This window comes from Numida meleagris, chromosome 13 (assembly GCF_002078875.1).
Source record: "Numida meleagris isolate 19003 breed g44 Domestic line chromosome 13, NumMel1.0, whole genome shotgun sequence".
Lineage (NCBI taxonomy): Eukaryota > Metazoa > Chordata > Aves > Galliformes > Numididae > Numida > Numida meleagris.
This window is the reverse complement of record NC_034421.1, coordinates 2,781,078-2,793,078: the sequence shown is the minus strand read 5'-3', so window position 1 is coordinate 2,793,078 and position 12,001 is coordinate 2,781,078. Positions and strand designations below refer to the sequence as shown.

The 12,001-nt window shown below is 60.2% G+C and overlaps 1 protein-coding gene across 4 annotated transcripts in view; it reads left to right on the top strand.

The window, feature by feature from the left end:
* The window catches only part of LOC110406141 (lysosomal alpha-glucosidase-like), a 15,138-nt gene extending 3,177 nt beyond the window's left edge, over positions 1 to 11,961 (top strand). Inside the window, exons 1-20 of one of the 4 annotated variants that reach the window (XM_021412237.1) lie at positions 42 to 1,950; positions 3,026 to 3,572; positions 3,761 to 3,906; positions 4,835 to 5,000; positions 5,331 to 5,427; positions 6,311 to 6,430; positions 6,600 to 6,718; positions 6,787 to 6,918; positions 7,681 to 7,791; positions 8,497 to 8,610; positions 8,881 to 8,965; positions 9,263 to 9,380; positions 9,667 to 9,800; positions 9,964 to 10,115; positions 10,295 to 10,443; positions 10,537 to 10,678; positions 10,861 to 10,959; positions 11,109 to 11,273; positions 11,342 to 11,488; positions 11,661 to 11,961. In XM_021412237.1, coding sequence (XP_021267912.1) covers positions 3,036 to 3,572; positions 3,761 to 3,906; positions 4,835 to 5,000; positions 5,331 to 5,427; positions 6,311 to 6,430; positions 6,600 to 6,718; positions 6,787 to 6,918; positions 7,681 to 7,791; positions 8,497 to 8,610; positions 8,881 to 8,965; positions 9,263 to 9,380; positions 9,667 to 9,800; positions 9,964 to 10,115; positions 10,295 to 10,443; positions 10,537 to 10,678; positions 10,861 to 10,959; positions 11,109 to 11,273; positions 11,342 to 11,488; positions 11,661 to 11,723 — 2,796 coding nt within the window. In that variant the 5' untranslated portion in view covers positions 42 to 1,950; positions 3,026 to 3,035 and the 3' untranslated portion in view covers positions 11,724 to 11,961. Of the gene's footprint in view, positions 1 to 41; positions 1,955 to 3,025; positions 3,573 to 3,760; positions 3,907 to 4,834; positions 5,001 to 5,330; positions 5,428 to 6,310; positions 6,431 to 6,599; positions 6,719 to 6,786; positions 6,919 to 7,680; positions 7,792 to 8,496; positions 8,611 to 8,880; positions 8,966 to 9,262; positions 9,381 to 9,666; positions 9,801 to 9,963; positions 10,116 to 10,294; positions 10,444 to 10,536; positions 10,679 to 10,860; positions 10,960 to 11,091; positions 11,274 to 11,341; positions 11,489 to 11,660 lie in introns of those variants that run through there. The other 3 variants (XM_021412238.1, XR_002443292.1, XM_021412236.1) reach the window with 3 other exon arrangements.

Sequence of the window (12,001 nt, the reverse complement as noted above, 5' to 3'; positions counted from 1 at the left end):
GGCCGTGGTTCCTCCGGGGCGGCTCCTGGCCGGGCCTCGGTGGGCACCGAACCCGAGCCACACCGCGTCCACACCGGCCCGCTCTGAGGTGTTGCTGTGCCCGCAGCGCCGTCCCAATGGTATTTCGGATGGAAAAAGCCCCGAAGATCAGAGAATCGCAGAGTCCTTAAGGTTGGGAAAGACCTATAAGATCACCGAGCCCGACACCGACCATCCCCACCGTGCCCACCAAAGCGCGTCCCTCAGCGCCACATCTCCACGGCTCTGGAACACCTCCAGGGACAGTGGCCCCACCACCCCCCAGGCAGCAGTACCAGGGCATCCCCACTCCTTCTGAGGAGAAAACTTTTCCTAATATCCAGCCTGACCCTCCCCTGTTGCAATGCAAGGTCAACACCGGTGGTTGAGCAAACCCAACAACCTGCATCGAAACTGGACTCCCATTGCGTTTATGTGCAGGGCTATTTACAGCCGCATTGCGAAGCCAGCCAACTCTTTGCAGTTTGTGCTTTCCAGCCTCGGGGCCAAACCTCCTCAAATAGCCACAGCTGAGGGCCGCAGGCAGACTTTGCGTAAGGTTTCGCCTTTCGCCGCTCCCTTTGCACAACGCCTGTGGGACGTGGGGAACCCCACGTATGGCCCAGCAGGAGTGAGCGGGGCAAACTGGGCTGTTGGGTACCCCCCGTGCTGGGACCAAGTTAGGGAAGTCGGTTTAGAGCTTCCACGTGATGGCATGGAGCTGCAGTACTGCTGGCTTCACCTCTCCCTCGTTTGCAGACTGGTTAAAATCCAGCCGTGGGTGCTGGGCTGGGCCGTGCTGGGCTTAGGGTTCAAGGGCAGATCCGAGCCACCCCGGTGCTCCCTGCTGGGCTCTGTTTGTGGATGTGTGTTGCATCCTCATCACCCTTTCCAGCTCACAGAGTCCACAAGGGACAGGAGTCCTTGGCCACCAGTGTCCCCCCCAGTACGGCTGCCCACCCTGCTGTGCTCTGCAGGTGATGGTATGGCCGCAGAGGTCCTGGTCGCATCCAGGGCTCCTCCCTCAGGTGGTGGCTCCGAGGGGTGGCTGTGCCTTGCGTGGGATCTCACCCTCTGCAGTGACCCAAAGTGGGACGTTCTCCCCTGGCTTTGCAAGGATGGGGTTGAATGTGTTGTGTACGGCTTGGGAGGGGGGGGTTGCTGAAATTCGGCTTCTGGGTGAACTGGCCATTCACAACAGATCTGGCTTTTTATTTTCGTTCCCTGGAGAAAGCAGCTCTGCTCCAAAGGTCTGTTGTCCTTTGCTGCTGACCTTTAGACTGCAGTGGCCTTCAACGGCAAACATCGAGCCGCTCTGATCCCCCGAGAGCACAAACCTGGCAGGGAGCGTGCACGCACACATGCTCCTTAGCCAGGAGAGCGCGAGCACATGGCAGAAAGTGCACTTGGTGAAAAACAAGGGGATAAAAGGGGCCTTGCTTTGGGGGTGTGTGGAGCTGTGGGGCAGCCCTCCTGCTATGTGCTCAGCACAGGTCAGGTGCACCACGGAGTATTCGGCACAGGCATCCCTTCTGCCCTCTGCTTGGGCTGAAGCGCTCTGATCCCGGGAAGGGGAGGGTGGAATTGTGAATGTGCAGGGTCTAGAGACTCAACGTATCCATAGGAAAATGGAAAAAATCACTCATCTCCCATATTCTCCGCCATGGGGCTTTGGAACAGCGCTGAGCGTGGATCTATCTGTGTATACAGACGCATTAAAAACGCACAGCAAAGCAAACCAGACGAGCGAGCAGCTGCGAAGTCAGCTGAGAGGCGCGTTAGCAGGCGCTGCTATTAGAGAGGAGCGGTAGGTGCTGGGCAATTGCTCGGAGTTTTACGGCGGAGCAGGCAGAGCTGCGGCGCTGGGAGCCCGGTGCCTGTGCTGCCCGCACTGCCACCCGCCCGCAGCCACAGTATCAAGAGGAGACACGTGTATGTAAGCGCCTGGCGTGGCCTGGGTGGTGCCCCCGTGCTGGGCTGGGGGCCCTGCATCCGTCCTCCTTGCACTTTTCGGCGGGGCTGGCTCCGTGCCCTCTGCCCAAAACGCCGCTGCTGCATCGCGGTGGCCTGGCGTGAGCGTGGGTGCCTGGGCAGGTGGAATGCCAAGGTGGCTGGGGTCGGTTTGCCGAGGTGGCCGGGGTTTGCATGCCAGGTGCAGGGGTACTCACCGCGTCCCGTCCCCACCACCGGCCCCGTGGTGCGGGCCGGGTGCTGTAGGGTGCAGAGCGGGGCTGAGCGGGGTGAGCCATTTTGGTGCTGGGCCAGGGGAGAGCCGATGGGGATCAAATCTGCTCTCCAGAGAGCGGCGTTGTGCTGAGCTTGTGCAGATTGCAGGGTGCAGGGAAGTGAGGTCTGGGTGCTTTGGCTGGAGATGGGGAGGAGAAAGTTGTGTCCTTGTTTATAGCGCTGGGATTGCTCCCTGCAGTCAGCAGGAGCGGGGGCTCTCCTTCACTTGCCGTCTGGGAGACGTTTGCCTGAGAAGTTTCTAAAATCATATGTTATCAGTGGGAGGCAAACATAGCAGGGAATATGAGGTCAGTCCCTTGGCCAGCCCTCCCCAGGCTGAAGGTCTGACTCAGGGCTTTGGGCACGAGCAGAGGATGCTCAGGGCAGAGGATGCTTCATACTTCATGGCTCCCAGCACCGTGACTCTGCCTCAATGGGTGGGGGGGCTCGCTTTTTCTTGCCATCGTCTTCTGGAAACGCTGCAAACCGTAAATTCAGACCTGGGCAAAACTCCTTCAGGGAGCGCTGCCTCCACCCCAGAGCACATGGAATTCGGTCTGGTGGTGCTTGGGGCTGCAGCAGAGCCTCGTGGCTGCCTCTATGCTGTGGTGGGGCCAGGCATGGGCAGCTCCAGGCAAAGCCATCCTCAGTGCCATAAGTTTGCAGAGCACATCTCAACCAACGCAGAATGCTCTCCATCAGGCACAGGGAAGCCTTGCATGAACTTCCCCTGGCTGCTTCCTATAACCATGCACGCTTCATCTTTCTCCCCTCGCTCCAGCCCCAGGACAATGAGGTCGTACCAGAAGCTGAGGACGGCTGTGTCACAGCTGGTAGTGAGCCAGGAGGAGGAGGAGGAGGAGAATGCGGCCACCCCAGCACCTGCTGGCCACAGCAAACTGGCCCCATGGTGGGTGGGCAGCGGGCTGCTGATCACCGCCGTGCTGCTGAGCACCATCACCGTCTGGGTGCTGCGACAAGTGTCCGGGGGCTGGCACGGCCCTGCACCGCCCTCCCAGTGCTACCTGGTCCCTGAGAGTCACCGCTACGACTGCTACCCCGAGAGGAGCGTGGTGGTGACCCAGGAGCTTTGCGAGAGCCGGGGGTGCTGCTTCATCGAGACCCCCCCTGCAGTGGGGGGCAAGCGAGGGGTGCCCTGGTGTTTCTACCCACCCAGCTTCCCCAGCTACATGGTGCAGAGCCTCAACCAGACGGCGCTGGGCATGGTGGGGCTGCTGGTGCGCAGGGAGAAGGCCTATTACCCCCGGGACATCCAGGTGCTGAGGATGGACGTGGAGTTCCAGACGAACACACGGCTGCGCATCAAGGTGAGCGTGCCTCCAGCTCTCTTCCAGAGCTCTGCACTCTGCCCCACGTCTGTAGGTGACCATCTCCCGCTCAGGCAGGGGCTGGCAGCTGCTTTGCTCCTGGCATGAACACGCGTGTCCTCAGTGAGCATCTCCAGCCCTTTGTCCTCCTGCTTTGCTGGTATTCATAGTCTTTCCCCTCCTTGCAGATAACCGATGCAGCCAAGCCCCGCTATGAGGTGCCCCTGGAAGTTCCCCGAGTGATGAAGAGAGCAGAAAACCCCATCTACAGCCTGGAGTTCTCCCGGGACCCCTTTGGGGTGCTGCTGCGGCGCCGAGGGACGGGGACCGTGCTGTAAGAACCCACCTCCTCCATGCGTCCTTCCCTCAGTGGGATTCAGCGTGCCCCCCTGAGGGCTTTCCTTAAAGAAAAACACACCCACGCATCTCAATCCATTAGTTATCATTGCTTTCATCCTTGCTGCAAACTGTGGTGCTCACGTGGGGACAGAGCAGCACGTGGCTTTCTGGCCATGCAGGCTGGAAACGTGGCCATGCAGGACCCCATGGGTGGGGTCAACACCTGTCCCCAAACCCTCACAGAGCAGCCCCAAACTCTGTCTCGAGTAAGGCACAGCCGTGGGATGGGGTCCCCAGTGTGTCACCGAGGAGGGACCTGGTGGCTTGGGGAAAGGACCACCAAAGGGCCGCAGCTTTGCCTGCTTGGCCTCGCTTTTGGGTTTCTCCAGAGAGCTGTTCATGGTGTGGGAACCCCCCAGCAAGGGCTGGGTCCGGGCTTTTGGGGAAAGAACCACCAGTGGCATCACTGTGCTGCTCCAGTCCCCTCCATGGCTTTGCTTGTGCTGAGCCATGGGGAGCTGCAGCTGCTCAGCCCGGGGCAGGGTGTCCCAGCACCCCCCCGGCTCGTGTCCTGTCCTCCTCCCTCCCATTTTGGGCCCTGTGGTCTGTCCTTTCCTCGGGAGCTGCTTATCAGCAAGGGCAGGCAGAGAAGTCCCCAGCCGCATCGCCTCGGTGGTTAATTATAACCAGGGTGGAAACTGCCGGTGTCAAATGAACGGCTGTGCCGGGTCAGGCTGGCTGGGGTCAGGCTGTGCCACCGCCCAGACCCCTGTCTGCCCTGCCAGGTTGAAGGCATCGGGGCGTGGAAGTGGGATGGGATGCACTGCCCTGCTGCCATGGAGATGCTTCTAGAGGAAAGGGCACATCACTGTGAGAGGATTACCATCCCCTGGTGACCTCTCTCCTTCTGTGTCACCCTGCAGGCTCAACACCACCGTGGCCCCTTTGATCTTCGCTGACCAGTTCCTGCAGATCTCCACCGCGCTGCCCTCCAGGTTCCTGTATGGGCTGGGGGAGCACCGCAGCACCCTGCTGCACAGCCTCGACTGGAACACCCTCACCCTCTGGGCCCGTGACGTGGCCCCCACGGTACCCCCGGGACAGGGAGTGGTCACGGGGAGGATTTTGGTGCAATTGCAAAACAAGCGCCCTGGTGGCCCTGAGCGCTTTCTGGTCCACGCAGCAGGTTGCGGTGCAGCTGCCCTGGGCACAGCTCAGCACCGTGCAAAGGAGAAGCAGCTCCCGTGGCTGCAGGCTCCAAAACTGTCCTCACTGCCCCGCCATGCCCTCCATGGGGTGACAGATGCTCGACTGGGTAGTGGCAGCTGATGTGACTTGGGAACATCGGTTAGCCCATGGCTCTGGGCTGAGCTGCTCTGCCCAGGAGCTGCTCTCTTACCGGGCAACCCCTGCTTGCAGGAATCCTTCAACCTGTACGGTGCTCACCCCTTCTACCTGCTGATGGAGGAGGGCGGCGATGCCCACGGGGTTTTCCTCCTCAACAGCAACGCCATGGGTAGGTGTGTGGCATCAGTTCGGGATCCTGGGGCAAGAGGAAGCCATAAAAGGGAAAAGATGTGGTCTGATGGCTCCGTTATTGAGCTGAGCCATCTGTTTCCTGGCTAAAGCGAGGCTCTTTAGCAACTGCCGAGCAGTTTAACCACACGCCCAGCTGCCGAATTGCCATCGGAAAAGCGAGTCCCTCACATGCAGCTCTGTGCCCATTTCCCATCTGCCCAAAGCAGCTTTGCCCTGAGGCTGTCAGGGTATGCGATTCCTGCCCAGATGGATCCATCCCAGGGGATGCCATCCACGCTGTCCCCAGCTGTCCCCAGCTGTGCCGCCTGCACCCTGCAGCATCCTCCTGCTGGTAGCCCCACAGGATCCTGCTTTGCCAGGGATGGCACTGGTAGCCACCCGTCCCCCCCAGTAGCCATCTGGGATCGTGCTGCTCGCAGCGGGGCTGCAGCTGTGCTTGGCTTCAATGCAGTTCTGCTTCCCAGGGTGAGCGTGGGGCAGAGCACAGGGAAATGCATCACCCAGCTGAGGTCTGAGAGCTCAGCCATGTGAAAAACCCGGGTTCTGTGCGCTGGAGCCCTCAATTCATTATTTGCATCAGAAAGGAAGTTTGAGGAGGGATATGAAGGAAGGCATGTACTTGGTTTTTAGGTGGGGGCCAGCAGAAGGCACAGCTTTCAACTTTAAGAGTGTGTTCATAGAGAGTTTTCTCCCTGCATAAACCAGTGATCTCCCCAGTCTGTGATGGTGTGAACCCCAGACACCTGCTGGGATTTCTCCTTTCCTGATCATTGTGATGGTGTTGCCCGGCTCCATGCTGGGCTCAGGGTCCCAGGGATGCTCCCCAGGTCTCACTGTGCTTTTCTTCACCCTCTGCAAAGAGGTGGCCCTGCAGCCTGCCCCAGGCCTGACCTGGCGGACCATCGGAGGGGTGCTGGACTTCTACATCTTCCTGGGGCCTGACCCCAGCATGGTCATCCAGCAGTACCAGGAGGTGATAGGTAAGCACGCACACCATTAAGTGCTCTTCCCCTTGTCTCCGTACCTGCGTCACCCCACCCCATCCCCATCCCTCCAGGAACACCACGTGGTCACCCCATTCCCCATCTCCCCGTTTCCCTTCCTCTCCCACCCTTTGCCATGCTGTCGTTGCTGTCGGACACGCTGCAGGTTTCCCGGCCATGCCGCCGCTCTGGGCGCTCGGCTTCCACCTCTGCCGCTGGGGCTACGGCTCCAGCAACGAGACCTGGCAGACCACGAGGGCCATGAGGAACTTCCAGATCCCACAGGTACCCCATGGAAGGAGGGAGGGGTGGGGGCTGGGTGCTGCTGCCTGCTCTGAGCTCATTCCCTGCAGGATGCGCAATGGAACGACATCGATTACATGGACGGGTACCGGGACTTCACCTTCGATCCCCAGAAATTTGCCTCCCTCCCCTCGCTGGTGGAAGATCTCCATAAGCACGGGCAGCACTACGTGATGATCTTGGTACTCGTCTCACTCGTGCTTGGGGCTGTCGTTGCTCCAGAGCTGGGCTCAGTGGCTGCAAGGAAGGGACTGGGGGCAGCTCATGCCCCCCTGTGGTACCTGCGTGGTGGTAGCCAGCTCCAGGACTGGGGATTTTTGTCAGCATCTGCAATCTGCCGTTGGAAATCCCCTGTAAGGGCAGGGAGTGCTGAGATATGGGCCAGGTTATTGCGCTGTGCTCCCATCTGCTGCACAGGGAGGTGGGCTCCTTGTCCCCATGGGCAGTGGGACCATGGCTGGGTCTGGGTTCAACTCGTGGGTGCTCAACATGGGAATCCCCACTTCCCCAGCAGTGCTGGGCTCTCGTGACCCCCCGGTGATGTCCCACTGCCAGTAAATGGGATGTGGTTCTGCTCATTGTGGGCAGCAAGGACTGGGGCTCCTGGGGTGCAAACGGACTCAGGGAGGGGACGTTGGGTTCCCCTGGCCTGACTGAAGTCCCCTTTGTAGCCCAAGCTGTGACCTGATGCTTCTTGCATAAGCGCATAATTTCTTAAATTTATCCCCCCCTCCCCAAAACCCTGTAACGGGTCCTCAGGACTTGCAGAAGTGACATCTTAGAAAATGGGCCTGGAAGTGTTGAAGCAAGTTTCTGTTCCTCTTGGTTGAAACAGTCGCCGTGTGCGGGCTCTGGCTGACCCTGCCTTGGCCGTGCTCTCTGAATCACGCTGGCATTGCAGGGGGAAGGGGCCGGGAGACACTGACCCTCTGCTCCGCCTCCAGGACCCCGGCATCAGCAGCACCAGCCCGCATGGCTCCTACTGGCCTTTCGACGAAGGCTTGAGACGCGGTTTGTTCCTAAACACCACCCAGGGGCAGCCGCTGATCGGGCAGGTGAGGAGCTGGGCGAAATCCTGGGGGCTTTGCAGGAGCAGGGCTGGGATTTTTTTCCCTTCTGCTGGAGGAGAAGGCAGGCGGCTGATTGCCAGGGCCCGGTCCTGCTCTCAGCTTCCCACATTTCACCTCGTGGCATCTCCACCCGCCTCCAGAGCCAGCTCCTGCCCCAGCAGAGGCACCCAGACAAGTCATATGAGTGCGGCGGGGTTGGTGGTGCTGCCTGAGGCCGGTCATCTGATCCTCTCCCTTCCTGTTTTTGAGGTGGGAAGAGGTTGCCTGTGATGCTCAAACGCCTCCAATCTGCTCCAGACCCACAGCCAGTTTATTACCCATTCGCTCCTCCTGGCTCTCCCTCTCCTACTATAACAGTCGAAAAAAAGGGGGAAAATGGCCCAAGTCTGTAATTCCAACACTAATTCCTGGAGTGAGGTTCAGCACAGAGAAATCACAGCTCTTCCCCATCACTGGCACATGCAGGCAGATGCTGCTCTCCAGCTCACCCTGAGGTGCTTGGGTACTGCAGTGGCATGGGGGGATGCTGCACACACAGCATCCGGCCCTCAAAGCAGTCAGCCTGGATTTTACCATTGGTTTTAGTGCCTGTTTCTGCCCTGGGTCCTTCAGCACGCTCACAGCCTCCGGGTATCCCCTTCCCCTTAGCGTTCTGCCCCACTGAACCACTGCTCTGCTGCTTCCCCGCAGGTCTGGCCCGGCTACACTGCCTTCCCCGACTTCTCCAACATGGACACACACCAGTGGTGGCTGGAGAACCTGCAGCGCTTCCACTCCCGTGTGCCCTTCGACGGCCTCTGGATCGTAAGTGCTCCCTGTTGGCTGGTGCCATCTCCCTGCTCCTGGAGCAGCAGCCGTTCCCCATGTGCCGTTTTTCTGGCTTCACTGAGTTTTGGCAGAGCACCACCCCACAAACGTGACCACCCACGTGTGCTGGGCAAAGGGACTCAACGGTGCTGGTGGTGTGGGAGGGAGCCCGTAGATTTCAGCACACCCCCCCTGTGCTGCCCTTACGTGCTGCTAATCCCTACAATCCTATAGCTCTCCCTTCACACTGCTCTGTGGTTTTCCAAGGACATGAACGAGCCATCCAACTTCATGGATGGGTCCGAAGAGGGCTGCCCGCCTGGAGAGCTCGACAGCCCCCCGTACACGCCGGGTAAGGAGGGTGGTGAAATGCAGGCTGTGCTGGTAGGTACCGCGTGCTCTCACCGTGCTGAAAACCGAGTGCTGTGGAGGAAAACCATCCTTCTGAAATATCACATCCCTGTTCCGTGTTCTGAACGTGCCCATCCCTGCTTTCATGTGCCGATCTCCACACCCAAGCATTGCACGCTTGTGGCTGTACCGGGACGCAGGGTGGGACTTGCTGTGGGAGCTCAGTTTGCAGCATGGGGGGGCTCTGTGCCCCTCACCCTCCCCACCAAATGCCAATGGTGGCTGTCCCCCCCGGCAGCCGTGCTGGGCGATTCCCTGTCCGCCAAGACGGTGTGTGCCTCAGCGAAGCAGAACGCCTCGGTGCACTACAACCTGCACAACCTCTACGGGCTGAAGGAAGCCGAAGCGACGGCGAGGTACCTGAGCACCCTGGGGATAGGACGGTTGAAACCATGCTGCTCAGGCATGTCAGTGTAGGAAAAGAAGTGGGGTTTGAGTGCCTGAGCCAAAGGGAGATGCTGTGGCTGCTCACAGCCTCACACAGAGGAATGAGGAGAGGAGAAAGGATGAGGCTGGTCCTGTTCCAAGCCCGGAGACCATGCTGCTCATCCTCCCAGAGCTGTCCATAGATGTTGAAGGGGTAAGGAGACTCCTCAGGGCTGCTCTCACCTCCTGCTCCTGGGTCTCCCCGTTGCCTTCCAGAGCCTTGATCCAGATCCGAGGAAAGCGTCCCCTCGTCATCTCCCGCTCTACCTTCCCCAGCCAGGGCCGGTACTCAGGACACTGGCTGGGCGACAACCGGAGCCAGTGGAAGGACATGTATTACTCCATCCCAGGTGGGTGGCACGGTCACGCAGCCCCGTCCTTCCCCAGAAAGCACCCAGTCCCCCAACAGCACCCCAGCCCTGCCGGGATTTCCTTGCATCCTGCATTCAGGAGGTGGTGGAGACCTCAGAACTCCCCATGCTCTGCTGAGCTTCTCTGCCCACCTGTCTGCAGGGATGCTGAGCTTCAGCCTGTTTGGGATCCCGCTGGTGGGGGCTGACATCTGCGGCTTCTCCGGCAGCACCTCGGAGGAGCTGTGCACCCGCTGGATGCAGCTCGGGGCCTTCTACCCCTTCTCCCGCAACCACAACACCCAGAACGAGAAGGTCCTGGGCGGGATGTGGGATGTGGGATGCGGGATGTGGGATTTGGAATGTTGGATGCAGGATGCTGGGTTTGGAGTACAAGATGTGGGAGGTAGAATGTAGAATGCAGGGGGATCCAGGGGCATTTGCCCCTTGGGGATGCAGATGGGGCAGTTGCTGACTCCCTGCGTATCCTCCAGGCCCAGGACCCCACAGCTTTCAGCCCCTCGGCGAGGACGGCCATGAAGGACATACTGCTCACCCGCTACTCCCTCCTGCCCTTCCTCTACACACTTTTCCACCGTGCCCACCTGCAAGGGGAAACCGTCGCCCGACCTTTGTTCTTTGAGTAAGAGCATCCCAACAGGAGCTGGTGGGATGCTGGCTGTGTTTGGGTGGTGGAGTAGCAGCTGATGGCAGCATTGTCTCCGTCCCACTGCAGGTTCCCCTGGGATATGGCCACATACGGGCTGGACAGGCAGTTCCTGTGGGGTCAGAGCCTGCTGGTGACACCAGTGCTGGAGCCTGGAGCAGACTCGGTGCTGGGCTATTTCCCCCAAGGCGTGTGGTACGACTTCTACACGGTGAGGAGCACCATGGCACTCACATTCAGGTGTTGGATGATTTAGATGAGGCTCTCAAGGGATGCAGAAGGGTTGGAGCATCACCAGCTGTGGGGTTTGCTACCTGAGGAGCTCTTCCCTGGCCCCATGCCTGAGCCCATCACTGTGTCCCTGACCCCTCTTTGTGCTTCTCCCCTGCCCAGGGCTCTTCTGTGAACAGCAGTGGGGAGATGTTGAAGCTGTCAGCCCCCCTGGACCACCTCAACCTGCATCTGCGGGAGGGTTCCATCCTGCCCACCCAGGTGAGTTCTCCTCTGCCACCTCCCCGGACTGGGGACAGTCTCAGAGGAGTCCCCTGCTCCACGATGCATCCCTCCTCAGTCCTCAACATGTCGTAGCCCTCCCCACCCCAGGCCGGGCGCACACCCCCACAGCTTCCTTTGAAATCCAGAAACCCGGGACCACCAGCAAGGCCACCCGAGGGAACCCTCTGCGCCTCATTGTGGCCCTGTCCCCACGTGCCACTGCCTGGGGGGACCTCTTCTGGGATGACGGCGAGAGCCTGGACACCTTTGAGCAGGGCAACTACTCCTACCTGGTGTTCAATGCCACAGAGGTGGGATGTGGTGGGGAAGGGAGGGTGGTGTCCGGGCCACCTCATGCTCATGCAACCTCCTCCTGCAGAACATCTTCACCTCCAACGTCCTCCATGCCAGCACTGAGGCCACCTATGTCACCATCGATGCGGTGAGCTTCTACGGGGTGCAGGAGCCGCCCAGCAAAGTCCTCCTGGATGGGCAGGAGAAGCCCTTCTCCTACCTGGACAACCAGGTATGGCCTCGTCTTGGGGTGCCCTGTCCTGGGGGTGCCCATCCCTCCTCTCCCAGCCCTCCCTGGTGAGGGGCAGGAGGGGAAGGATGGTGCTTCTGCGCCGTGTGGAGGGTTGAGGTCACAGTGTAAGAGCTGGAGGAGCTCAGCCACGCTGTCCCCTCATGTCCTGCAGGTCCTCACCGTCAGCGGCCTCGGTCTCGATCTCAGCCAGGGCTTCTCCCTGCAGTGGCTGTGAGCTGGGGGGGCCATGCAGCTGCCCCCCCCTTGCCATGATCTCCTGTCCATGCTCCTGCTCCAGTTCTCAAGGCCAGGATGGCAACAAGGTGCCAGGGACTGTCACCTGCTGTCACCTGCTGCTGCAGATGGGGACAGGGGATATGGGACGGGGTGGGGACTCCATGCTATGTCATCAGTGCGGGGCGAGGGATGGGCGCCCACAACCCTGTCTGCAATAAAAGCACGTGGAGAGCTTAGCGTCTGTGTCCTTCTGTCCTCACATCCTGCAATTCTCCC